At 46.7% G+C, this 25,965-nt stretch overlaps 1 protein-coding gene across 4 annotated transcripts in view; it reads left to right on the plus strand.

The window, feature by feature from the left end:
- ATP8A1 (ATPase phospholipid transporting 8A1) overlaps positions 1–25,965 on the plus strand; it is a 242,997-nt gene that overhangs the window by 52,332 nt on the left and 164,700 nt on the right. For 2 of the 4 annotated variants that reach the window (XM_053252646.1, XM_053252647.1), the window contains exons 6-7: positions 4,164–4,204; positions 17,632–17,705. In XM_053252646.1, coding sequence (XP_053108621.1) covers positions 4,164–4,204; positions 17,632–17,705 — 115 coding nt within the window. The remainder of the gene's footprint in view (positions 1–4,163; positions 4,205–17,631; positions 17,706–25,965) is intronic. The other 2 variants (XM_053252644.1, XM_053252648.1) reach the window with 1 other exon arrangement.

Here is a 25,965-nt window from a genome sequence, read left to right on the forward strand (position 1 = left end):
AGTGTTTCAATACAATGTATTGCCCTTCGGGTTGTCCACCACCCCAAGGACTTTTACAAAATGTATGGCAGTGGTGATTGCACATCTAAGGACCAGGGGCGTGTCGATCCATCCGTACCTAGACGACTGGCTCCTGACTGCAAAAGACAAAGACGAGTTAGTTTCACACATCCAGTATGTAGTGAACCTGTTTCACGACTTGGGTATCCAGTTAAACTGGAAGAAATCTCAACTGGAACCAGCACCTGTGATTTCCTATATAGGGGCAATCCTGGACACAGTGCAACAAAGAGCATTCCTTCCGGAGGACAGATTCACCTGCATTCAGAATCTCGTCTCCCAGATCCAGGAGCAGCCTCTACAACCAGCCCGCGTGATTCAATGTCTGTTGGGTCTAATGGCGTCCTGCAATACGGTAATCTATTATGCAAGACTCAAGATGAGGAAACTTCAACTCTGGTTTCTATCAGTGTTTCATCCCATCAGAGACAGTCAAACGAAGCGCCTTCTGCTTCCATCGGAAGTACTTCGATCGCTCACCTGGTGGACCAATCGCAGGAACTTACTCGAAGGGGTGCCCTTCCAAAGCCCCTCCCCTACAGTTTGGATGGCAACAGATGCCTCACTCCAAGGGTGGGGAGCCCATTGCGGCAACCACAAGATTGAAGGGAAGTGGTCTCCTCAACGAGCCAAACTGCACATCAATTTCCTGGAGCTTCTGGCTGTTTTCCAGGCTTTGCAGCCCTTCCTACCCGTCCTTCATGGGAAAGTTGTCCAAATCCACATCAACAACACAATCGCTCAAGCTTATATAAATCGCCAGGGGGGGACAGTCTCCTGCAGCCTATGCACTCTCAGTGTGCAGATGTGGCATTGGTCTATTCGGCACCATATTTGCCCTTTAGCTGTACACATCAAGGGTCTGGACAACACCCTGGCGGACGACCTCAGCAGGGTCTTCTTACAAGACCGTCAACACGAATGGGAAATCCGGACAGATGTGATAACTCCCTTCTTCAACCAATGAATGAGGCCTTCAGTGGACCTCTGCCTGTTCAGAAAATGCGAAATGCGACCGCTTCTGCTCGAGGGCGGGCCACAACAACCCTTCACTCGGGGACGCCTTTCAGTTGGATTGGTCCCTGGAAACACCTTACATGTTTCCCCCTCTGCCACTAATACCCAGAGTGGTAGCCCGTCTTCTGTCCAACCCGACCAATGGCATCCTAGTGACTCCTTGGTGGCCAAGACAAACTTGGTTTCCTCAAGTACGCGGACTGGCGAAGAACTGCTACAAACACCTACCTTGCCGTCAAGATCTTCTCACTCAAGACGGGGGTCTCATTCTACATCCAGATGTCCACATCCTCCATCTAAATGTATGGCGGATAATCTGCTAACTCATATTCTGCTCAATCAGTGCAAGGAATCTACGCGCCGGAACTACAAGCACAAGTGGGACCGTTTTAGGTCTTATGCACGCACCAAGGGATTGCTTCCTAAGCGGGCTTCAGTCCGTGAAGTTCTACAATACCTTACGTCTTTGAAAGCAAGAGGTCTTGCTAATATGTCCCTGAAGGTCCATCTAGCTGCCTTGTCCTCATACCACCCGGGAAGTGATGGGAGTACATTGTTTTCGCACCCACTGAGCAAAGCCTTCCTGAAAGGCCTGTCACGGGTATACCCTTCGATCAAGGTGCCAGTGGAGCCATGGAGCCTATCGTTGGTTCTATCATCACTGACTCTGGCTCCTTTTGAGCCCATGGCCACCTCTTTGCTGAGATTACTTTCTTGGAAGACAGCTTTCCTGATTGCTGTCACTTCTGCTAGACGTGTAAGTGAACTAACAGCTCTCAGGGTAGACTCCCCTTATACGATATTTCATCCAGACAAGGTCCGCATGCGTCTCGACCCTGCGTTTTTGCCAAAAGTTGTATCTAACTTCCACTTAAACCAAGATATTATCTTACCTACCTTCTTCAGGAGCCCTACTTCAGCTCTGGAACGATCATTGCATGCTATGGATGTGCGCCGTGCTCTCCTATACTATATGGACCGAATGAAATCTTTCAGACTGTCTACGCGACTGTTCGTATCCTATACAGGACCGAGTAAAGGTTCTCCTATCTCAAGACAAAGATTGTCCAGATGGTTGGTGGAACTTATTCTACTGACTTATCATCTACAGGATAAATCACCTCCTGAGGCCATTAAGGCCCACTCCATCAGGGCCCAGGCTTCCTCTGCTGCACACCTTTCTGGGGTCTCGTTCAGGGACATCTGTAAGGCTGCTACCTGGTCTTCAGAATCCCCTTTTGTGAAACACTACGCCATAGACGTACGCTCTGCTGCGGAGGCTACCTTCGGGAGAAGTGTGTTGAAACAGGTGTTACTTTAGCTACTACTGCTCCCTCCTCCTAATGGAGCTTGCTAAACACCCATTCTTATGGGCATCGACGGATCTCGAACCAGATAGACAGGTTGCTTACCTGTAACTGGTGATCTGGTAGAGATCCATCGATATCCATAAGACCCTCCCAACCTCCCCTCTGCAGTAGTGCTGCGTCTATGTGCATACAGGTGTGTGGCCTTCTCCTTTTTGGTTCTTCTCTCTTCTGTCATGGATGAACTTACCTGCAAGATGATGATCGTCCTCCACGGCGGTCGTCCAAGAACTGAGGGACTACGCACCTCAGCCGCGCCTTATATAGCACACAGCAGCGTGGTGGCATGGCTTGGGCACTTCGATGAGCTCAGGCATAGCTACCGTGCGGCTCCTCCACAGGCGCAGAACCCATTCTTATGGATATTGACGGATCTCTACCAGATCATCAGTTACAGGTACTGTAAGCAACCTGTCTTTACTTCTTGCCATTTTTGTGTTGTCTGAAATAGGAAGTGTCAGGTTGCCAATCCAAAGGTTCCCTTTGTCACCCAACCTTTGCCCTACATTTGCAACCAAGATTTAAGTTGGGTGGGGAATGTTAAGTAGTGAAGGGAACTCAATTTTACAACCCAACATTTTTGGCTTCAGACAATATGGAAATGGCCAGAAGTAGCTGCTTGTGCTGGAAGTGCATGCTCCCTGGGAACCTCTTATTCCCTCCTACTTACTTGCTGCTGTTATGTGTGAAGCTGCCTATAGACTGTATATGGTTATGATGGGTTTTTTGTAGTTATCTGTACTTTATGTAATATAGATAATTTTATATAATGTATATAAAACCATAAATAACTAACCAACCCACACAGAGCATCTGTGAGCTCTTTGTGGCTGGCTGTTCCCTTCTCCCTCCTGCCCCACTTTCCCTCCCTCCCTTCTGCCCCACACTCTTGCCTCTCTTCCCCTCCCTCCCACCCCACTCTCTCTTGCCCTCCCTCCCCCTCCCCTCCCTCTCACCCTCCTGCCCCAGTCTCTCCTGCCCTCCCTTCCCTCCCCCTGATCCTCTCTCCTGCCCTCCCACTGTCCCACTCCCTCTTGCCCTCCCCCCTACCCCACTCCATCTTGCTCTCCCCCTCCCCCCTGCCCCACTCCCTCTTGCCCTCCCCCTGCCCCCCTCCCCCTGAATTTTAAAAGGTTCTACTTACCAGGCTGCTGCCGCCACTCCTCCTCCTGGGCAGCAAACAGGAAAGTCCCACTGCCCGGTTCCCTCTCTCCCCAGTCTCTCTCCCATGGTCTCGGTGGCTGGTTCCGGCACCGCCTGACTGAGAGCCGCCTCCGCGGCCTGTCCTGCCGTCGGGACCACCACGCCAAGTGCTGCCTCCGCGGCCTGTTGTGCCCGCTGCCACCGCTTGCCAGTCTTTGTGGCTGGCCACAGGCCAGCCACCTCTCCCCCCACCTTCTGCCCCGGTATCAGGGCCCGGCCGCCGGTTGCCTCACCTCATCGGCCCTCGGCTGGGTCCGCCAACGCTTCGCCGCAGCTGGGCCGGGCCCACAACCACCACCCGTTGCCAGGCCGGGCCCACCAGCAGCCCTGGCTCGTAGCCAGCCAATTCTCCTCCTGGGTGTGCCAGCCAATCAGGCGCCTCTGCAGCCCAGACAATCAGCTGGGCTGCCGGGACGCATTTTCCCTGGGCACACCTAGGAGAAATATATATAGAAGTTTGTTTTTGTTGAATTGAAATGTAAGTGTTTGTGTTTTCATTGTTTTTTAATTTCATAGTACTGAGAAATGGAGCTTGGGAAATTATCCACTGGGAAAAGGTATGTGATCCATTTGTTGTTCAGAATAAAAATGTAATATTTGGTTGGATCGAAAATAAGAGCATGAGCAGAAAGAAAATACCCACTAGGACTGTTCAACAAATTCTTGTACAAGCACTACTGGAAAGTTTGTTCCACAAGCACAAAGATTTTTTTTTTCTTGTGCAATTATGTAGTCAATTTGTCAAATAACTATTCCATTAGCTATTTCTGCGCATAGAAAAGCACCTTTAAATCAAACCTATAATGTTTGTATTATGATGAGTAAAATGCCATTGGTTTTTCTGCTAAAAGTTTTATTTGTTGTTTGCATAATTTCCCAGTATAAACAAACAAGCAAAGTTGTTTTTATATGTGAAAATCACCTGCAGATTCCCATGTGGTGCTATGCAGAGGCAATGGAACACACCTTTGATACAGAAGTCCTCATATCACTTTAAAAGGGTACCTTGTACCCTGTGAGCTGGACCTGGCCTTTATATAGGGGCATTAGCAGCCACTGAAAGCCACCTAATGGTGCAGTGGTGAAATGACTTTATTATCAAGCCAGAGGTTGCTGGTTTGAATCCCTGCTGGTATGTTTCCCAGATTATGGAAAACTCCTATATCGGGCAGCAGCTATATAGGAAGATACTGAAAGGCATCATCTCATACTGCATGGCTGATGGCAATGGTAAACCCTTCCTGTATTCTACCAAAGACAACCACAGGGCTCTGTGGAGTTGAAACCGACTTGACGGTACACTTCAGCAGCCATTAGCCAGTCAGTAAGTCAAGTTAATTAAGTGGTCACAGGCTAGGGTTGTGCATGAATTGTGATTGGACACACAATTCAAAGCACATAACTGGCACCTTTAAAACAGAGGAGATCAGGTGCATTCCTGCTCCTCTGCTGCTTCCTGAATCAGCTGCTTCCTGAATCAGCGGTGCTCCTCTCAGCTATCTTTGAGCGCCAGTGGCCGTCTCCCAAGCTACCCTCACTTGACACTGGCACACACATGGCCTCTACGCATGCGTGGCAGCTATTTGCATGGTCAGTAACCATGCAAATGGCATGCAACCATGCTGACCTCGCCAATGGCTGCTACGCATGATGTTACCAAGAGAGCCTGTTTGGGGGCTCCCAGGAACACCCCATGCCTGGTTTGGAGCAACAGGCTTGTAGTTCCCACATTTTGCTGTTCAGATCCCATGAGACTGTGAGATCTCTATTAGATTTGCATGAGCTAACTCATAGGGCATGTCACTTTTTGTGTTGCCTGGGGAAGATGGCTCTTGGTTCAGGTTGAGCCCTGATCTGCAGGAGATCCTCCCTGTGCTCTCCTCCTGGATTGTTTTCAGGTGGGAAACTGGAGTAGACCTAATTTAATCCAGCACTATTATTTTCAAGGATTAGCCAGATATTCTCCCTATGTTGGCACAGCAGATCAGGTCAAGATATCACCTCTCAGGAAGGAGTGATAAGAGGTAGCAGGTCATCTCCTCTGCTAACAAGCATGTCAATAGCTGGCTCAGGGCATGGAAAGCTAGCTTGTTAACATTCCTAGTCACTCCCAGGTATTCTAAAAAGACACAAGATAAACCCTGATGCGCCCATTATGTTTTGCCCTACACAGGCGTCTCAGACCTATTCACCCTTTGCACTGAAAGGAAGTACAGTCAGCAAATTTGAATAGGACAGTGATGTGTCCTGGGCTTTGTCCCTATTGTCCACCTTTTCAAGGTTTAATCGGAATTATTTATTTATTTATCAAATTTATTGACTGCCTGACTTCCTTAGACTTGAGGCGGTTTACATAAATTAACAACAGTGGGCGGCGGGGGGTGGGGGAGAGAAAGAAAGAAAGAAAGAAAGAAAGAAAGAAAGAAAGAAAGAAAGAAAGAAAGAAAGAAAGAAAGAAAGTCTCCAGGCAAGATTTGGGCTATTAGTAGTCAAGACGCAATCAGTCCATGTGTCTCTTCCTCAGATTCACCAGCTGCCTGTCATCATGTCTTGGCACCTCCATCTTGCCTTGTTTTGTCTCTCGCTCCTGTCTTGCTTACCTCCAGACCAGCCTTTTCTCCTAGTCCTGTCTGTGCAGCACTCCTGCCTGCGAGGTCCTGGTCTACTGTGATCAGATCCCCTTTCGATTTTGCCTGGTTCCCAGACCCCTGCTTGGTCCCCGGGTTCCTGCTCCTGCCTTTTGCCTTCCTGCTTACCCCGGAGGAGAGAGGTCCCTCAGTATTGACTGAGCTACAAGGGTCCAAACACCCCACCAGACAAGTCTAGGTAGTAGCTAAACCCTGCTCTCAAACCTTTCTCCCCTCCTTTCTTGCTCTTTCTAAAATCCAAAGCTGTTCTCTCTCTCTCTCTAATCAGCCTTGAGTGAACTTAATTCAGAAACTCAAGCCAAATTGCCTCTTTGTGAGCTGCAACTTGGTCCTTGTAACTTGTTAGTCTTGCTAGTTTTGTTAGTTAAATATTGTTGCCATTATTTATCTTCCTGCGCCTCTAAAAACCTCAAATAAACCTGATTCTATTTTGAACCTTAACCTCTCTGTTCAGTTCTTCCCTGTGACTGAAACTTTGAACAAATTTATTCTGAGGAGGACTGCTCAATTTAAATTCACTAGTTCCCCACACAAGCCTAAAACTTAGCAAGGGGAATTTGCCAGTTCCCTGGGAGAAGTACCATTAACCTCCCAGAGATGAAAGTTTGGGCGGTATACAAGTTAAATAAATAAATACAATGTTTATGCCGGCATCACGCGAGGGCAGCTGGGGGAGATGGCCTCCAGCATGCAAGGATAGCTGGGAGGAGCACTGCCGATTCAGGAAGTGGCGGTGAGCGGTGAAGGAGCAGGTATGCACCTGCTGTCCTCCATTTTAAAGGTGCTTCGAATCGTGCATTGAATTGCGATTCATGCACATCCCTATCACAGGCCCATTGTGGCAACCATTAGCAATGCTCTGCCAGCATTCCAAATAAGTCCTTCTACCATGTTCCTCTGCTACAATGAAAGCATGGGGTGGAAGCATGGGTTGTTACCAACAACCTCTTGTCTAATTTCTGAAACACATCAGAATGGCTTCTTCCTCTTAGGATTGATGCAGCATTGTGCTAACAAAACATCATAGTAAGGAATTTGATGGCATTTCCTCACTTGGTTAACATAGAGTGTTGAGTGCGGATGGATGTCGTAGCTATTTCAGAATCAGTTCTGGTTTTCACTAGAGCTCCATATCGTACATCTTTTATGGATACTTTTCAGTTTGTGCAACCTGAGGGTGTGAATAGGATTCTTAGAGAGGTGAAGTCTACCATGCATACCTTGACCATGCCCATCCTTGCTTGTTAAATCTGTCAGAGCATGGTTGGTGATAAATGCCCTATTGAGGGAAAGTGAGGTCCCAATGAGGCCCTTCATCCAAGGCCCTTCTTTTTATCCCACCATTGATAGATATGTGGCAGATTGGTAGGAGAAAGGCGGCCTTGTTGTTTATGGTATCCAGAATGACCTCCCAAAAGAGGTTCAACTGATGCATTCATTGCCCATTTTTATATGGGTTTTGAAAATTGTTTTGTTCTGCCAGGCATTTTGTTTTTAATGGCCAACATCTTGACTAATGCTGATGGAGCAGTGTTGTGTTCCAGACTAAGGCTGTAGCAGTGCACATGGATTGGGGGAATGATCTCCTCTTCCTTCTGCTGCTGCCATCAGAAAATATGTTCATGAAGTTCACAGGCATATTTTTGTGTGGTACAGGCAGCTGAGGAAGGAAGGGGAGATCATTTTTGATGCCTGTGTGCACCACGCAGCCTTAGTCTAGAACACAACATTGCTATATCAGCACTTTGTTTGGCTGATATATGACTGATGCATTTTTTAGTCTCTTGTTGCTTTAAATTATTTTTGCTATTTTACACTGCTTTAATTATTTAATATAATGACCAACATGATCTGCAAGCCTAATGGCAATGGAAGGTATTGGAATGCCACTGCTGCAGACACAGAAGCAGTTGCACTGCTGTTACAGACTAGCAGCTGCACAAGCAGCATTCCTGCAGTTTTACCAATTCCATATCTGCAGCAGGAGCACACCAGTGCCTTCTGTTGCTATTAGGCTTGTAGATCATGTCAGCCATTGTTTTTATTGTTAAGTTTCAAAGTTTTGTAAACCACTTGAAATATATTTCAGTATAGCAGGACAGGATATTCATTATGGAAATAAAATAAAATAAAATAAATACTACGTAAAATCTTACGATTATGTTGCTGGGACTCCAGCAGAGTGATCCTGCTGAGGAGGACCCATAGATCAGTGGTAGAGCACATGCTTTGCATCCTGAAGGTCTCAGGTTAGTTTCCAGTTAAAAGGATCATGTGAGAACCCTGTGCCTGAAACTGGAGACAGTAATAGGTTAAATTAGAACAAAGATCTGGCCCATTATAAGACTACTTACTGTATTCAAGTGACCAGCTTTGTAGGGGTACAACTCATTTTGGACAATGAGAAAACTTTGTGTCTTTTGGGTGATCCTTGTTCTTTCACAACTTGGGCTCTGCGCCTGCACAGTAGCCCCTGCAGAAGGATTTCATAACTCCTCAAAGCACTCTGAATCTCCGCTTTTTGCTCGCAAACCATGCTTGGTATCTTCAGCTGCAGAGTTCCTGCATCTCAGTTCCTTCTCTGACACTGTTGCATGTACCTTGTGCCTTGGTTGAGCTCAGTTCCTGTGAGAGAAAGAAAGGAGAAATTGGATTATCTTTAATGGTATAGATTCGGAACTCTTAAGGTTTATTCTTTGCTTGTTGTTTTGGACTGGTTACTCGAGCTTTGCTCTAATGGGCATAAGGAAAATGTTTTAAAAGGGCTGATCCTCTGGCAGAACACTCCTGTCATTGGACAAACACGGTACGTGTTACTGTGTTTGGGAGAGGATCACATTGTACATTGATGCAAAATTTGTTTGCCATTTTCTAAACAAGCAAGAAAAGACAGAGAATTATGCCTCTGAGCCGTGTTATACGAACAAGCTCTATGGCCTCCAACTCCAATGCCGCAGTCCCCATTACCACTGATATCGTCAACTTTGATGTCACCTGACCATTGACGCTCTATGTCAATTCGGAGTAGATGCATTCCCCAGGTTCCTCTTCTACCACAGTGCTGGACAACTCTGAGTGCTTGAAAAATAGATTCAGAAAGCCAAATGATGTGACCATGGAGGGCCATCATAGGCATTATAAAGAGGAAAAACTGGGAGGATGACTCTCCATCCCATTCAAGCTCTAAGCATTGAAAACATTCTTCCTCGATGTTGACATTGATGTTGTTACTTTCAACATCAGGAGCCCAACATTGCTCGACATCGAGTGCTCCTCTTTTGTTGCCGACACAGCCACAAACTTCGACTTTACATCTAGAGCCTAAGAAATTCCTTAAAGGCCTGAACAATGTTTTTCCTCTGCTTAAAAAGCCTCTTGAACCATGGAGCTTCTGAATGGTTCTATCCACACTAACCTAGTTCTCATTTGAACCTCTAGCTACTGCCTTTCTGAAGCTGCTAACCTTTTTAGTGGCTGTAACATTTACACAAAGGGTCATCAAACTTACTGCCCTGAGAATAGATTGTCTCTACACAAAATTATTTCCTGATAAAATAGACATGAACAGACCTAGTTTTTATACTTAAAATAGTTTCTGATTTTCTTATCAATCAGGATATCATATTACCTTCTTTATTTATGAACCCCACAACTCCTTCTGAAAGATCACTTCATTCCTTTGATGTGTGAAGAGCAGTCCTCTTCTATATGAATAGGACCAAAGACTTCAGGAAATCTTCAGTTGACCGTTTGTAGCCTACAAGGGACAGGAAAAGGGCAACCCTATTTCAAGACAAAGAGGTCATTCACACAATCAAAAACTGTGTTCTACCCTGGTTTGAGAGTTGTGTGTGCTCCCAATTTTTGATTGTGTGGAAGCAAGGTAAGAGGAAAACCTGGGTAGAAGTGATTGTGTGGAAGCAAGGTTAGAGGAAAACCTGGGTAGCTTTTTCTCATACCTTGGTTCCACACAATCAAAAATTGGGAGCACACGCAACTCCCAAACCTGGGTAGAACACAGTTTTCAATTGTGTGAATGACCTCAAAGATTTTCATTTTGGCTAGTGTAACTGATTTTATTAAGGCTATATGCTGCAGAAAGTCAAACCACCATCTACTCTCAAGGCCCATTCTACAAGGGCTATGGCAACGTCTGCAGCGCACATATCTGGAATTAGCATGGTGGATATCTGTAGAGTGGCCACCAGGGCCTCACATTTGCCTTTCATTAAGCATTATGCTACTGATATCCGAACAGCGGCTGAGGCTAACTTTGGGTGGGCTGTTTCGAAGAAAGTTCTTTAGTAACATCTTTGCATCCACCACCTTCTTGGTGAGCTTGCTAATCAGCCAAGTTGTGAAAGAACACGGATCACCCAAATGATATACAGGTTGCTTTCCTGTAAGGTGATCTTTAGGTGATCTGTGTTCATTCACAACACCCGTCCACCCTCCCCACTTCTCAGATGTTACTAAAGCAAAAAGACTTGCCTCTTCTCTCACTGGACAAAGAACAGATCTTCACACCAGTCAGTCAGGAATTGAGCAGCAGGTACTCTGCAGCCAAAAATACTGAGCGTGCCTTGCACCCAAAGAGCAGGGCTTCAGAGTGCATTGAGGAGCTATGAAATCCTTCTGAGGGGGCTACTGCACAGGCACAGAGCCCAAGTTGTGAATGAACACATATCACCTAAAGATCTGGTTCGAGATCCGTCGATGTTCATAAGAATGGGTTCTGCGCCTGCGCAGGAACCCCACGGTATCCATGCCTGAGCTCGTCGAAGCGCCCAAGCCACGCCCCCACGCTGCTGCGTGCTATATAAGGCGCGGCTGAGGCGCGTAGTCCCTCAGTTCTTTTCCGACCGCCTTGTGTCCTGGACCTGCGGTCCGTGCCTCTTCGTCTTTACTAGTTCCTTGGTTGTTCATCTATCCTCTTGACTCGGACTGGAAATATCGGAATTCTCTGGCTCTACTTACGGAACGGCTTTCGGAAATCTCTGGCTCTCGTTTTGGACTGGCTTCGGTGACTTCTGGCGAACGGACGCGGAACGGCTTCGACCTTGCTATGGCTGACGGAAAAAAATCTTTCAAATGGTGTGAAGGCTGCAGGGCTAAGTTACCCTCCAAGGACCTTCATGACCTCTGCCTTTTGTGCCTTGGTGAGGAGCATAACGTCTCCTCGTGTAAAATCTGTCTGTCTTTCTCGAAACAGACTCGAAAGAATCGGGCTCTTCGCCTCCGTGCGGCGATTTACGATGAAGTTTTGAGCCCATCTACACCGGGCACTCCTCGACCGTCGACATCTAAGACGCCAAAGTCTTCTTCGACGTCGAGCAGAGAAAAAACCTCTGACATAATTCCCGCCAAAACGTTGTCTATGTCGAAAAGCGCCTCGACTTCAGATAGACACTCGACACTCGAAAAGAAGACGTCATCAAAGAGCTCAGGCTCTTCTACCTCAAAGCCCTCACATCACTCCAAAGACCGTGATAAGGCTTCGAAACATCGACATGATGACCTCTCGACTCCGACTGACTCCAAACGTCGAAAGACTCACGAGAGCCCGCGGGGACACACACCATCTCCCTCTACGGCGCAGTCATCAGAATCGAGGTCGAGGCCTCCGACGTCGACTGACTTCGCAGTACAGACGGTGATTCTGGAGGCGCTACCCGTTTCCTCGACACCGATAGTTATCGACGTGGATGCCCCTTCGACGCATTCTCCCGTTACCGGCATGTCGACGTTGAGAGTGCTCGATACCGAACCACATCAACTGACTACGTCGGACCCTGTTTCCTCCTTCAATGCCGGATGAGTTTTGCCCGACGACGAACGGGCTTCGAACCTTCAGCGATCTCCACGAGCTTCGATACCGGCAACAAGAACTCTCTCACCAGCTCCAACACCTTTGGCTTCGTCTGCCTCTCCATCGACACCACAAGCCTCAGCCTTTGCGCCGTCCACCTTGCACACTCCAGTCCTGTCAACATCGATGCAAGTAACCCCTCGATATCGACCACCAATACCGACTTTCCAGATGGTGGATGTCAATGCCGAAGAATCTCTCCCAGCAGCAACCCGATCTCTTCTGTCTCTCCTGGACTCGACGTCGAGCGGCCGCTCGACATTTACCGGCTTCCCTTCAGTGGGCGTTGAAGCCGAGGGAGGAACACCTACCTTGTCTCATCCTCCAGCTCCACCATCCTCCAACAACTTGCCACACACTCCTTGGCACTCCTGTGGTTATAGACACCCTTCCTTAGGGGTCTCTTCTCCAGCTGGTCCCTACAGAGATGGCGTTAACCTGCCCTGGAGACAAGTAGCACCTGCTCATCCCTTTGCAACTTTTGCGACAATTGCGACCCAAACGTGTGGCTCCATGAACAACCATTGCGCCACACAGACTTCACCACTCCACCTTAAGTCTACATCTACACAGACAAGTCTCCTAAAACTACAAAGTAATTCAGCCACGCAAACGGATCCTCACCGTGCTGAGGACGCTCAGCTGCAGCCTGCCTCTCCCTCAGAACACTACGGCTCCTCTGACTTTGAGTCCGACCCTGAAGACACCAGTTCCATTATGGAACCACCTACGGCTGTAGCACCGGTAACTTATGTTTCACCAAATGATGAAATGAAAGCATACCACAAACAGATTCGGGCCATGGCTGATGCTCTTGGTCTAGATATCCAGTCACAGTTGGCAACTATCGAGGACCCAGTATATAAATTTATGTTGAAGACTCAAATGACAGCCCCAGTTGCCCTTCCAATGTTACCAGTAATTACAAGGGCTGCGAAATGCGCTTGGGAAGTCCTCCACACTTCCACCCCGACATCAAAGAAATTGGAAAGTCTCTATAGAATTCAAGATAGGGATAATGACTATCTGCTCAAGCACCCGGCGCCAAACTCTCTAGTAATAGATTGTGCCACGGCGTCTAAGTCTGGCAAAAGGTACACAGTCCCTCCTGATAAGGAAGGTAGAAAACTGGACCTATTGGGAAGGAAGATCTATTCAACCTCTTGCCTTTCTATTAAGGTAGCAAACTATGCGGCCTGCACTACAATGTACACTCATGGTCTCTGGGAACAGTTGGAGAAAGATTTGGACTGCCTATCCTTAGAAGACTTTAAAGCTAAATTCCACCAAGTCTTAGAGAACTCTGGAGACCTAACACGCAGACAGCTCAGCATAGCCAAACATCTAGCTGAGAGCGAATCTCGGGCAATGGCGGCAGCGATAACCCTGAGAAGACACGCTTGGCTGCGGTCTACGGGACTCCAAATTGATATGAGAGAAAGAATAGAAGGATTACCATTTGATGGTACTGGCCTTTTCAGTGAAACAACTGACTCCACTATGGAGCAGTTGAAGAAATCAAAATTCACTGCAAAAACTTTCAGCTCGCATCCTTCGACCTCTTCCTCAACATCAACGTACAGGAACAACTATGGAAAATTCAAACCTTCCTACAGGTCACAAGACAGGCGTGACTTTAGGAAGCCCTACTCGTCTTACCAACGTCGCCCGTTCTATAATAAGAAAAGGGCTCCTCAATCACAGCGAGCGAAGCCACAAGAACCCCAAAAGCGTCTTTGAAACTGTGGACTGCCCATCGACACCAACCTCCCTACCGTCTCCATACACCCCCCCTTCCCTGCCAGCGGGGGCCTCTCCACCAGCACTGACGGATCTCTCCATCCTTCCGTCCCTGCCAACGATCAAACTGGCAAGCCATGCCCCCGCATGGCACAGCATAACATCGGACCGGTGGGTCCTGAAGATTATCACATATGGTTACGCAATAGAATTCAGGACTCTTCCACACTTCACGGGGGTGAGATGCACTCCCTCCTCGAGGCTGCTTCTGCAGGAGGTGAAGGAGCTTCTGGAAAAGGGGGCTATTGCCCCGGTGTCATGGGCAGACAGGCTAACGGGGTTCTATTCACACTATTTTCAGATCCCCAAGAGGGATGGGGGGATCCGTCCCATCATGGACCTCCGTTGTCTGAACAAGTTTATCCACGTCAAAAAGTTCCGTATGATGGCGTTGCAACAGATCCTCCCACTACTCCAGGGGGAAAAGTGGCTTGCGACGCTGGATCTCAGGGACGCCTATTTTCATATCAATATACGTCCGGACCACCGCAAATACCTACGTTTCACTGTCGGCGACAAAGTGTTTCAGTACAATGTATTGCCCTTCGGACTGTCCACTGCTCCGAGGGTTTTTACAAAATGTATGGCGGCAGTGATTGCCCATCTAAGAACCAGGGGTGTATCGGTCTACCCTTACCTGGACGACTGGCTCCTAACTGCAAAAGTCAAAGACGAGTTAGTTTTGCACATCCAATATGTAGTGAACCTACTTCACGATTTGGGCATCGAGATAAACTGGAAGAAATCGCATCTGGAACCATCACCTATAATCTCCTACATAGGGGCAATCCTAGACACAACACAACAAAGAGTTTTTCTCCCGGAGGAGAGATTCAACTGCATCCTGAACAAAATCTCCGAGTTTCAAGATCATCCCCTACAGCCAGCCCGTATGATTCAACGTCTGTTGGGCCTTATGTCAGCTTGCAATACAGTAATCTATTATGCGAGACTCAAGATGAGAAAGCTCCAACTCTGGTTTCTTTCAGTATTTCGTCCAATCAGAGACAGTCAATCAAAGCGCCTTCTACTTCCCCCGGAAGTACTCCGGTCGCTCTCCTGGTGGACCAAGCGGAAGAACCTACTCGAGGGAGTACCCTTTTGATCCCCCTCCCCTTCGGTTTGGATGGCGACGGATGCCTCGCTCCAGGGCTGGGGGGCCCATTGCGACAACCACAAAATTCAAGGGAAGTGGTCCCCTCAACGTGCCAAATTGCACATCAACTTCCTAGAGCTTCTGGCTGTTTTTCAAGCACTACAGTCATTCTTACCTGTCCTTCAAGGGAAAATTGTTCAGATCCACCTCGACAACACAACCGCCCAGGCATATATAAACCGCCAGGGAGGGACGGTCTCCCGGAGTCTGTGTGCTCTCAGTGTTCAAATGTGGCACTGGTGTATTCTACACCGCATTTACCCCAAAGCTGTTCACATCAAGGGCCTGGACAACACCCTGGCAGACGACCTGAGCAGAGTCTTCTTGCAGGACCGTCAGCACGAATGGGAACTCTGCACGGATGTGATAACTCCCTTCTTCAACCGGTGGATGAGGCCCTCAGTGGACCTCTTTGCTTGCTCAGAGAACACGAAATGCGATCGCTTCTGTTCAAGGGCGGGCCACGACATTCTGTCTCTCGGAGATGCTTTTCAGTTGGATTGGTCCCTAGAGACACCTTACATGTTTCCCCCCCTGCCATTGATACACAGAGTGGTAGCTTGTCTTCTCTGCAATCCGACCAACTGCATCCTAGTGACTCCATGGTGGCCAAGGCAACCTTGGTTTCCGCAAGTACGCAGACTGGCGAAGAACTGCTACAAGCACCTACCTTCCTATCCGGATCTCCTCACTCAAGACGGAGGTCTCGTCCTGCACCCGGACGTCAAAACCCTCCATCTAACAGTGTGGAAGATAGTCTGCTGACTCATATCCTACTCAACCAGCGCAAGGAATCTACGCGCCGCAACTACAAGCGCAAGTGGGACCATTTTAGGTCATATGCACGCTCCAAGGGATTCCTTCCTAAACGAGCCTCAGTCCGGGAGGTTCTACGATACCTTACGTCTTTGAAAGCAAAAGGCCTGGCCAACGTGTCTTTGAGAGTCCATTTATCTGCCTTGTCCGCATACCATCCGGGCAGTGACAACTCTACACTGTTCTCGCACCCATTGAGCAAGGCCTTCCTGAAAGGCCTGTCAAATGTGTACCCTACAATCAGAACGCCAGTAGAACCATGGAGTTTATCGCTGGTTCTTTCGTCACTGACTCAGGCTCCCTTTGAGCCCATGGCTACGTCCTCCCTTAAACATCTCTCTTGGAAGACGAGCTTCCTGATTGCTATCACAACAGCAAGACGTGTGAGTGAACTGGCGGCTCTCAGGGTGGACCCCCCTTATACTTTATTTCAACCAGACAAAGTCCGCATGCGTTTAGACTCTACTTTCCTACCAAAAGTTGTATCCGACTTCCACTTGAACCAGGATATCATCTTACCTACATTCTTTGGGAACCCTACTTCTGCTCTGGAGCGCTCGTTACATGCTCTAGACGTGCGCCGTGCGCTCCTATACTACATAGACAGCACAAAACCCTTTAGGCTCTCTACTCGTCTATTCATATCGTATAAAGGGCCAAGGAAAGGATCCCCAATTTCGAGACAAAGATTGTCCAGATGGCTGGTAGAGCTTATTCTCCTGACATATCATCTACAAGGCAAATCACCTCCAGAAGCCATTAAAGCCCACTCCACCAGGGCTGAAGCTTCCTCCGCTGCACACCTCTCTGGGGTCTCGTTCAGGGATATCTGTAAGGCCGCAACTTGGTCTTCGGAGTCTCCCTTTATTAAGCACTACGCCATAGATGTACGCTCTGCGGCAGAGGCCACCTTTGGGAGAAGTGTTTTGAAACAGGTGTTGTTGTGACTACTGCTCCCCCCTCCTACTGGAGCTTGCTAAACACCCATTCTTATGAACATCGACGGATCTCGAACCAGATAAACAGGTTGCTCACCTGTAACTGATGATCTGGTAGAGATCCGTCGATATTCATAAGACCCTCCCAACCTTCCCCTCTGCAGTAGTGCTACTTCTATGTGCGTATAGGTGTGTGGCTTCTATCCTCTTCAGGATATTCCCCCTTTTTAATGGATGAACTTACCTAATTTAAACAAAACAAAAAAGAACAGACTTTAGATGATCGTCCTCCACGGCGGTCGTCCAAGAACTGAGGGACTACGCGCCTCAGCCGCGCCTTATATAGCACGCAGCAGTGTGGGGGCGTGGCTTGGGCGCTTCGACGAGCTCAGGCATGGATACCGTGGGGTTCCTGCGCAGGCGCAGAACCCATTCTTATGAATATCGACGGATCTCTACCAGATCATCAGTTACAGGTGAGCAACCTGTTTATCACCTGTTACATGTAAGCAACCTGTATTTTCCTTTCATAAAATCTGTATAGATTATGAGTCCATCTGTTAAGTCCAGGGAGAATATAGGCCGATGAGACCTTACCTCCACACAATTGCAGAAGAATTTGGGTAATTTTTGAAACATATTTGCAAACCCCAGCCTACATCATTTACCAACTGTATTAGAGAATGCATCATTTAATAGAGTAAAAAGACCATTTTGCTAGTTACAAGTTATTAACCAATTCCTAGTTTTCTTTCAGGTAGATGTTGGAGAAATAGTTTTAATAAAAGGCAAAGAATATATACCTGCTGACACTGTACTTCTCTCATCAAGGTAGAGATGCCCATCAAAGCTTATAGTGTAGAGGCCGGTTTCTCTACCCTGCACTGACTTTATAACTACTCCAAGGAAATAAAGAATAAATACTCTTTACCTGTAATTGTATGTAAAGCACTGAAATATGATCTGAAATATGCTTTATGTAGAAACAAAACTATCCATAAAATTCATATCCATATGAATCCATAAAGGCCTTTATGGATTGAGGCTTCCAGTGTCTTTAATGTTATTACCTTATTGCACATAATTCCTCAGATTTGGTATTGGGATATAGATACTCTTAATCTTATTCAGTTTGTCACATAAATTCATTCTTCAAAAATAAATTGTTAATTTGCTGCACAAAAGTGTACTTAATATTGAATATTTTTTAATATTTGAAGGAGTAGAAAACATGCATTTGAAAGTATTTTGAGCTTATTGTTTTCCTCCATGGAAAAATAATCGTAAGTTTCTGAACACCTCAACCTGAAAAATATTATTTCTTTTTAAAAGATTTATTCTTAGAGGTTTATCTCTATTTCCTTGGACAACTTTATTTATAAACCTATAGTGAATATGTGGAAGATGCACTTTTCCAAAATCTATTTATTTGGTCGTATATTATTTGCACTGTATCGATTTTTAACTGAACTATTTTAATAATTTTAAAAGAAGATTTTTTTAAATGGTAGGTAAATAATTTATTATAATGCTTCCTTAGTTTTTTGTTGTTGTTGTTGTTGTTAAAATGAGGCATCTGTTATTTGAGTATGTACATGTATGTTCATTTGGTTATAATAACACTTTACAGTCTAAGTTTGTTCCTAGCGCTAGTACACACTAGGGATGTTCATGGACCGGTTCAGCACTCCTTTTCTGGAGTGCCGAACTGGTTCGGAATGCCGGTGTTTGAGCAGCAGGGCAGGTAAGGGCACCCTCCCTGCCCCTTAAAGGATGCCCCCCGCCTCCCATGAGTGCACGAACCAGTTTGTGCATATCCCTAGTACGCACAAGGCATTCTAATCTGCTTTCAATAGAAGTGTCAATATTCTTAATGTTCATGACAGAACAAGTTCTATCAATATTTTACTATGTCAATTCCAAATTAAACAAAGAGAGAGAACATAAATGCCTTAACTACAGACTTACAACTTTAAAACAAGACATAGGCCTCAGAACAGGACAATGAAGGCTTTTATACACAGTACACAGTGTAATCACTTAATTCTAAATTTCTACCTTTTTTCCTGTTTGTTGAGTTTATATATGCAATTCCTGTGTAAATTTTCCATTCGTTTCAGTGGAAGATACTATTTCACTAGAGATGCTAGTTAAGCTCTCCAGACATATGTTCTGAATGAGCTTTAGGGCTTGTAATACTCACCTCAACAAAAAGCCAAACATTGTAAGCCCCCAGAATCTTGTACATCACAAATTAAAATCCAAGCAGGACAGGAGAAGAATTCCTGCACTCTCTCTCTCTCTCTCTCATACACACACACACACACACACACACACCCCTCAGATACCAACCTCTTCTTCCCTTTCCCCTATCTGGGTCAGCTGCAGCTGTAGCACTCCAGCAAAAGGAGAGATCGAATTTCTTTCTTCTGTTTGGTATAATAGTAGTACATTAAAAAATGAAAGCCTTGGTGGCCTTTAGAAAATTGAGTTTTTCCAATGACTGCTTTCATTGAAGGCATGGTGACTGCTGCTGCACCCCTACAGTGCCTCCTCCACCATGCATTAAAATAAATAATATAATATAATATAATATAATATAATATAATATATGAAATATAAACTTTATTTGTTAGCTGCCCCATAAAAAATTGTTCTCTGGGCAGCTCACAAGAACACAGCTGTAAACACATCCAATTAAAACACAGCCTATCCCAGGCAGCCCAGTCTCAGCTAGGCTGCACGTGTAAAGCACCAGGAAGTGGTTCGCTTAACTTCGGCTGGTGATCATGTGCATGATCACCACTGGGTTTTAAAGCTTCCTGCCGGCTTGCTGCCACTTCCAGCAGAGAGCATCCAGTTCTAATGCGAGCAGCCACCGCGATCGTAGCGTAGGGTACACTGGGATGCAGAAAGGGGAATTCCTCCCGCTCCCAACTCTTGCCTTCACCACAGTGCTACTCTGTGGGTGCACAGTATAATGAAGAAATGAACAGCCACCACTCATCTGCCAGGAAAGGCAGGCGACCTTCTGCCTTCCCCGCAGCTCGTAGAAGCGTTGGCCGAAGGTCATGTGCACGGCCTTATCATGTGTTTTAATTGTTGTAACCCACTCTGAAACCATGTGGTAAATGTAAATAAATGTAAATGTAAATAAATGTAAATAAATAAACAACACAAAACTAATTGTATTATAAAATAGAAACTACAATACAAAACATTTTAAAACTTTTAAAAAACCAATTTTAAAACAAGTGAAAAGAGAGGTGTTCACTTGGCGTCTAAATGAACAAAGTGACAACATCAGGCGATCAGAACTGTAAGACCTTGTTGGAATTATTTATTCCTAATATTAATCCCCAACAGCCAAATTTTAGCTATGAGGTTTTTGAGTTCTGACCAATTGTTTGCCCACGGCCAGAAAATGAAGCACATACTCCAGAAAGCAATGAAAATGTGGTTGGGTTTTTTGGTGCGTGGTTTTTTTTTTGCCTCAGTAGGCTTTTCATATAATCAAACCCCAAAACCCAATGACCACAACCTTTTAAATTTTTATTCAAAGACTTGAGGCATATAGAATGGCAATGAGCAGCAAAAGATACACTAAAATGTAAATGCATGGCAAAGATACATCAAAATATAAGCATAAGCAAATTATAATATCAAAATACAAGCATAAGTAAACTATAGCATTCTAAAATATGTAATACTTAAAGCTACTATTAAAGTTGATATAGTGCATAATAAAATCTACCCATTAAAGGATCTAAACCCTTTAACCTATGCCGCTAAAATAAAAGTTATATTTACCCTTCTGGCAGCTTGAGGTATTTTCAGGTTTCTCCAAAAAGGATTAAAAAACTTAAAATAAGAAGCTAAGTAAATAATTAGCTATCTAGTGGATAGGTAAGTTTATAAGAATGTAATAAGTTGTATAGATAAAGTGTGTATCCTCTGAAGAAAACTTGAGACTTTTGTTATGAGGGAGAGAAAATGGGAGAAAGAAAAATAGATCTTGAGAGATAAAACATCTTGGCTAGAGAGAAGATCTGCTCTCTGAGAAGAGTTAGAAAATCTGCTCCTAAGGAAAAGGTAAAGTGTGCCATCAAGTCGACTCCTGATGCCCACAGAGCCCTGTGGTTTTCTTTGGTAGAATACAGGAGGGGTTTGCCATTGCCTCCTCCCATGCAGTATGAGATGATGCCTTTCAACATCATATCGCTGCTACCCAATATAGTACCAGCAGGGATTTGAACTGGCAACCTTCTGCTTGTTAATCAAGCATTTCCCCACTGCACCACTTAAGGTGGTACTAGCTTGCTTTTATACTCCAAAGTCACACTCCTCTTCTCCCCCAGCCCCGCTGGCTTTTCATTTGATTGGTTCCCACCTGTTGCACCCAGGATTCTCCTTGGCTCCTTGGGTTCCCATCTTCCCACAAATGTTGAAATGTAATATTCTGCTTTGATCATGGCAACCCAGACTCACCAATAATCCAATCCTCCAAATTTTGACAGAGCTTGTTTATTCCCCCCAATTAACTGTCAGTCCTGGTAATTCTATTTCATGCCTTGATAAGGTGCCAAAAACCATATATCACCTTTGACAAGGTACAGATAAAATGGGTGTTCCAGACTCTTCCTCCATACACCTGTTGCATGATCTACGGCCGTACAATTCATTAGCTGCCATATCTTCAAAGACTGGTGAACTGGCGTCAAGCCAGTTGTCTCTTGCTTGCTTAGAGGCCACTCTCTAGGTTTTTAGCCTGAGTTTGGCTGTCTGCCAGAGTCTTTATAATACAAAGAAGTTAGATTTTCTATTTATTTGTCTTCATTTAGTCCAGATTCCAGTCCCTTTTTCAGTATGAGCTTCGATAGTCCAGCATAGTCCAAAAATAGTCCATAGTAACAAGCAACACCAGGGAGAGAGATATATTGTTAAATTTATATACCACCTTTCATTAAAACAATCCCAAGGCAGTTTACAGCAAAATTTAAAAAGCAGATTGTAAAAAGACACAATTAAAATATTAAGCTAAAAAAAAAAACAAATCTGATTAAAAATTTAAAACACAAGCATAAAAGCAATACAGAGTACAAAGAGCAGCAGCAGAGAAAATCAAATAAAAGCCTGGGTAAAAAGACACGATTTAACATGCTTTCTAAAAGCTGTGATGGAGACCGAGGAGCGAATAGCCACCGGGAGAGCATCCCAGAGTCTGGGGGCAGCAACAGAGACGGCCCTGTCCTACGTGCACGACATCTGAGCCTCCCTCATTGTCGGCACCCAGCACAGAGCCCCCTCAGATGATCTCGACAAGCGGGCAGCAACCCTTGGGGGTGTCATGGCTCAGACTTCTGACTCAGAAGAGTCAGAGCAGGAGGATTCGCCTGCTAGTGAGGGCTCAGTGGCACAGCAACGGGATTTAGCAGGGAGACCAGACTGTGGAGCTGAGGATTCGGAACAGCTGCCAGACATGATTTCTGATGAGGAGGAGCCTGGGATTTCACCTATCTTGAGAAGATGTCTCAAGAGGCAAGCTCAGTGAGAGTCACGCAGGCGCAGGAGATAACAAGAGAGGAAGCAGAAGTGCTGACTCAGGGAAGCCTGATTGGCTGCTGGTTCTCTTGAACGATATATATTTAGCAGCCTGTCAATTGCTCAGATGCTGTTAGCAACGTTGCTGACCGCAGTCCGTGTGCTATTCTGAATTCCTAACTTTCCCGAATTCCAGTTTGCCCTTGTTTATGCTTTCCTGCTTTGTTCCGTTAATTCCTTGTTTCTGGTGTCCTTCGCTCTTTCATTCTTCGCTCTGTGTTTTCTTTTCAGTTATTACTCAGTTATTGTTAGAGGTGGGTACCTAGGTTCAGGGGGACTTAATTCATTTACTATTTTCTTTGTGAGCCTTTTATTTTCCTTCGTGTAGCTTCACTGCTACTTTCTGTTAACTCTCAAGGGGAGTGCTGAAGGGGGTTGTAAATCCTGTTGGGTGAGCCGAGCTAACAGATTTACGATAGGGAGCAGGTAATCCCTCAGGTATCCGAGGCCCAAACCATTAAGGGCTTTAAAGGGCAAAACCAGCACCTTGAATTGGACCCAGAAACAAACTGGTAGTCAGTGCAGCTCTTTCAAAATGGGGGTGATATGCTCCCACCGGGCAGCTCCAGATAAAACCCTAGTTGCCGCATAATGCACTAGCTGAAGTTTCCGGATATTCTTCAAGGGCAGCCCCACGTAGAGCGCGTTACAGTAATCCAGTCATGACGCGACTAAAGCATGGGTAACTGTGGCCAGATCTACTTTCTCAAGAAAGGGACGCAGCTGGCACACTAGCCGAAGCCGTGCAAAGGCACCCCTGGCCACCGCCTCCACCTGAGCTTCCAAAAGCAGAGCCGGGTCCAGTAATACCCCCAAGCTGCGAACTCGCTCCTTCAAGGGGAGTGCAATACCATCCAGAACCGGTAAAATCTCCTCATCCCAATTGGCTCTCCTACTGACCAACATTACCTCCGTCTTGTCTGGATACAGTCTCAGTTTATTAGCCCACATCCAACTCATCACAGCCTCCAGCCCCCGATTCAGGACATCCACTGCCTCCCTAGGATCAGGTGACAAGGAGAGATAGAGCTGAGTGTCATCCGCATATTGCTGACAACTCAGTACAAGTCCCCGGATGACCTCTCCCAGTGGTTTCATGTAGATGTTAAACAGCATGGCGGAAAAGACTGAACCATGCAGGACACCACAGGCCAGTGGCCACAGAGCCGAGCAGTAGTCCCCCAGCACCACCTTCTAGACCCTCCCCCAAGAAAGGACGGGGACCACTGCCATGCAGTACCTTTGATCCCCATACTCATGAGGTGGCCCAGAAGGATACCATGGTCGATGGTATCGAGTGCCGCTGAGAGGTCCAGCAGAACCAACAGGGACGCACTCCCCCTGTCTAGTTCCCGGTGTAGGTCATCCACTAGAGTGACCAAGGCAGTCTTAGTCCCATATCCGGGGCAGAAGCCAGATTAAAAGGGTCTACATAATCCATATAATCCAAGATGCTCTGCAGCTGGGACGCCATCACACGCTCTATCTCCTTGCCCAGAAAGGGCGGGTTAGAGACCGGTCTATAGTTGTCTGGGTTGGAGGGATCAAGGGAGGGCTTTTAAAATAATGGTCTTACCATCGCCTCCTTGAGGCACGATGGCACCCTGCCCTCCCTTAATGAGGCATCAATAATCACCTCCAACCATCTCCCTGTCCCCTCCCTGGCAGCTTTTATTAGCCATGAAGGGCAAGGGTCAAGAGCACACAATGTTGCCCGCACACTGCCCAGGATCTTGTCCACATCCTCAGGCTGCACCAACTGAAAAAAATCCAACACAGTAGGACCAGATGGTACCAAAGGCACGTCTGCCGGAATTACCAAAACTCTGGAGTCCAAATCAGCACGGATGCGAGCGACTTTATCCGCAAAGTGACACGCAAACTGATCACAGTGGGCTGTGGATGGTTCCTCCCCCATTACCTGGGAGGATGTGTGCCGCAATGTCATAGCTACATGAAACAGCTCCACTGGTCTGCCCTAAGCAGTTGCAATGGAGGTGGAGAAAAAGCATTTCTTCACCATGGCCACTGCCATGGAGTATTCCCTAAAATGGGCTCTAGCCCATGTTCGGTCAGATTCATCACTACTCTTCCTCCAGCGTTGTTCCAGCTGTCACCCGAGTTGTTTCATCGCCCTAAACTCTGATGAAAACCAAGGAGCTGAATGGGCTCCACCAAGCTGGAGAGGGCGTTTAGGAGCAACTGTGTCAACAGCCCGAGCTGTCTCTCCATTCCAGAGATCAACCAGGGCCTCAACAGGGTCACCAGCTCTGGACACTGGAAACTCCCCGAGGGCTGTCTGGAATCCAAGCGGACCCATAAGCCTCTGGAGGTGGACCTTTCTAATTGGTCCACTACCCCTGCAGAGGGCAAACCCCACCAGATGATGATCTGTCCATGACAAGGGAGTTATCTCAAACTCCCCCACCTCCAGATCATTTATTCCCTGGTCTGCAAAAACCAGATCCAGAGTATGTCCTGCCATGTGGGTAGGGCCTGATACCAACTGAGACAGGCCCATGGAGGCCATGAAATCCTGAGCCGCACCCACTGGGGGGCCTCAGCATGGACATTGAAATCCCCCAAAACAATAAGCTTGAGGGAGCCCAAGGTCATCTCCGAGACCACCCCCACCAGCTCAGGTAGGGAGACTGAAGTGCAGTGGGGTGGTCGGTACACCAACAGAATCCTCAGCCTATCTCGGGAGGCCCACCCTCAAGGACAGACACTCGAAATTCTGAGATTGCCTGACCAGGCACCTGGAAATGGAGAGGGTCTCTCGATAGATGACTGCAACGCCCCCTCCCCGACCCTCCAGGCGGGGCTGCTGAATGATCAGGAAACCTGTAGGACAGAGCTGAGAGAGACTAACCCCTCCCAGCTCATCCAACCAGGTCTCCGTCACACATACCAGGTCAGCATGCTCATCCACAATCAAATCGTGGATGAGACATGTTTTAGCATTAACTGACCTGGCATTCAGAAGCAGCACCCTAATCCTTGAAGGAGTGTTCTCAGAGCTTCCAGGGGTCTCAGGGTTGGGAGAAGAGCTGGAAAAAGGAACAGGCCTCAGTTGCTTGGACCGTTTCCCCCTGTAATGGCCAGCCCAACTCCCACCACCATATCTCTCTCTGCCCACTACCAGTGATATTGCTGTTCCCACACCAACCCCACTTTCCTGCTCTCCCAGACACATCCCTCAGTCCAACCAACCACAGCCCCACTACTTAACAAAACCAGATCTAGAGCTCAAACAGACTTATGCTGACTTCTTGACTTCTGACCTCAGGCAGCTTGCCCCAGGCCACAAGGAGAGAGCGCCAAGAGGCTCGCACCCCTGGCTCAGCCTGAGCTTTAAAGCAGCAGAAGCAGCCCTATAGATGATACGCACCTGGAGAAGTTGGAGCAGAGGCAAAAAGCACAATCAATGTCCTGCCCAAGATGTTCCTTCTTCGCTATAACAAACTATAAAAACTCCCTCCTATTAAAA

This window comes from Hemicordylus capensis, chromosome 5 (genome assembly GCF_027244095.1).
Source record: "Hemicordylus capensis ecotype Gifberg chromosome 5, rHemCap1.1.pri, whole genome shotgun sequence".
In the NCBI taxonomy this organism is placed as follows: Eukaryota; Metazoa; Chordata; class Lepidosauria; order Squamata; family Cordylidae; genus Hemicordylus; species Hemicordylus capensis.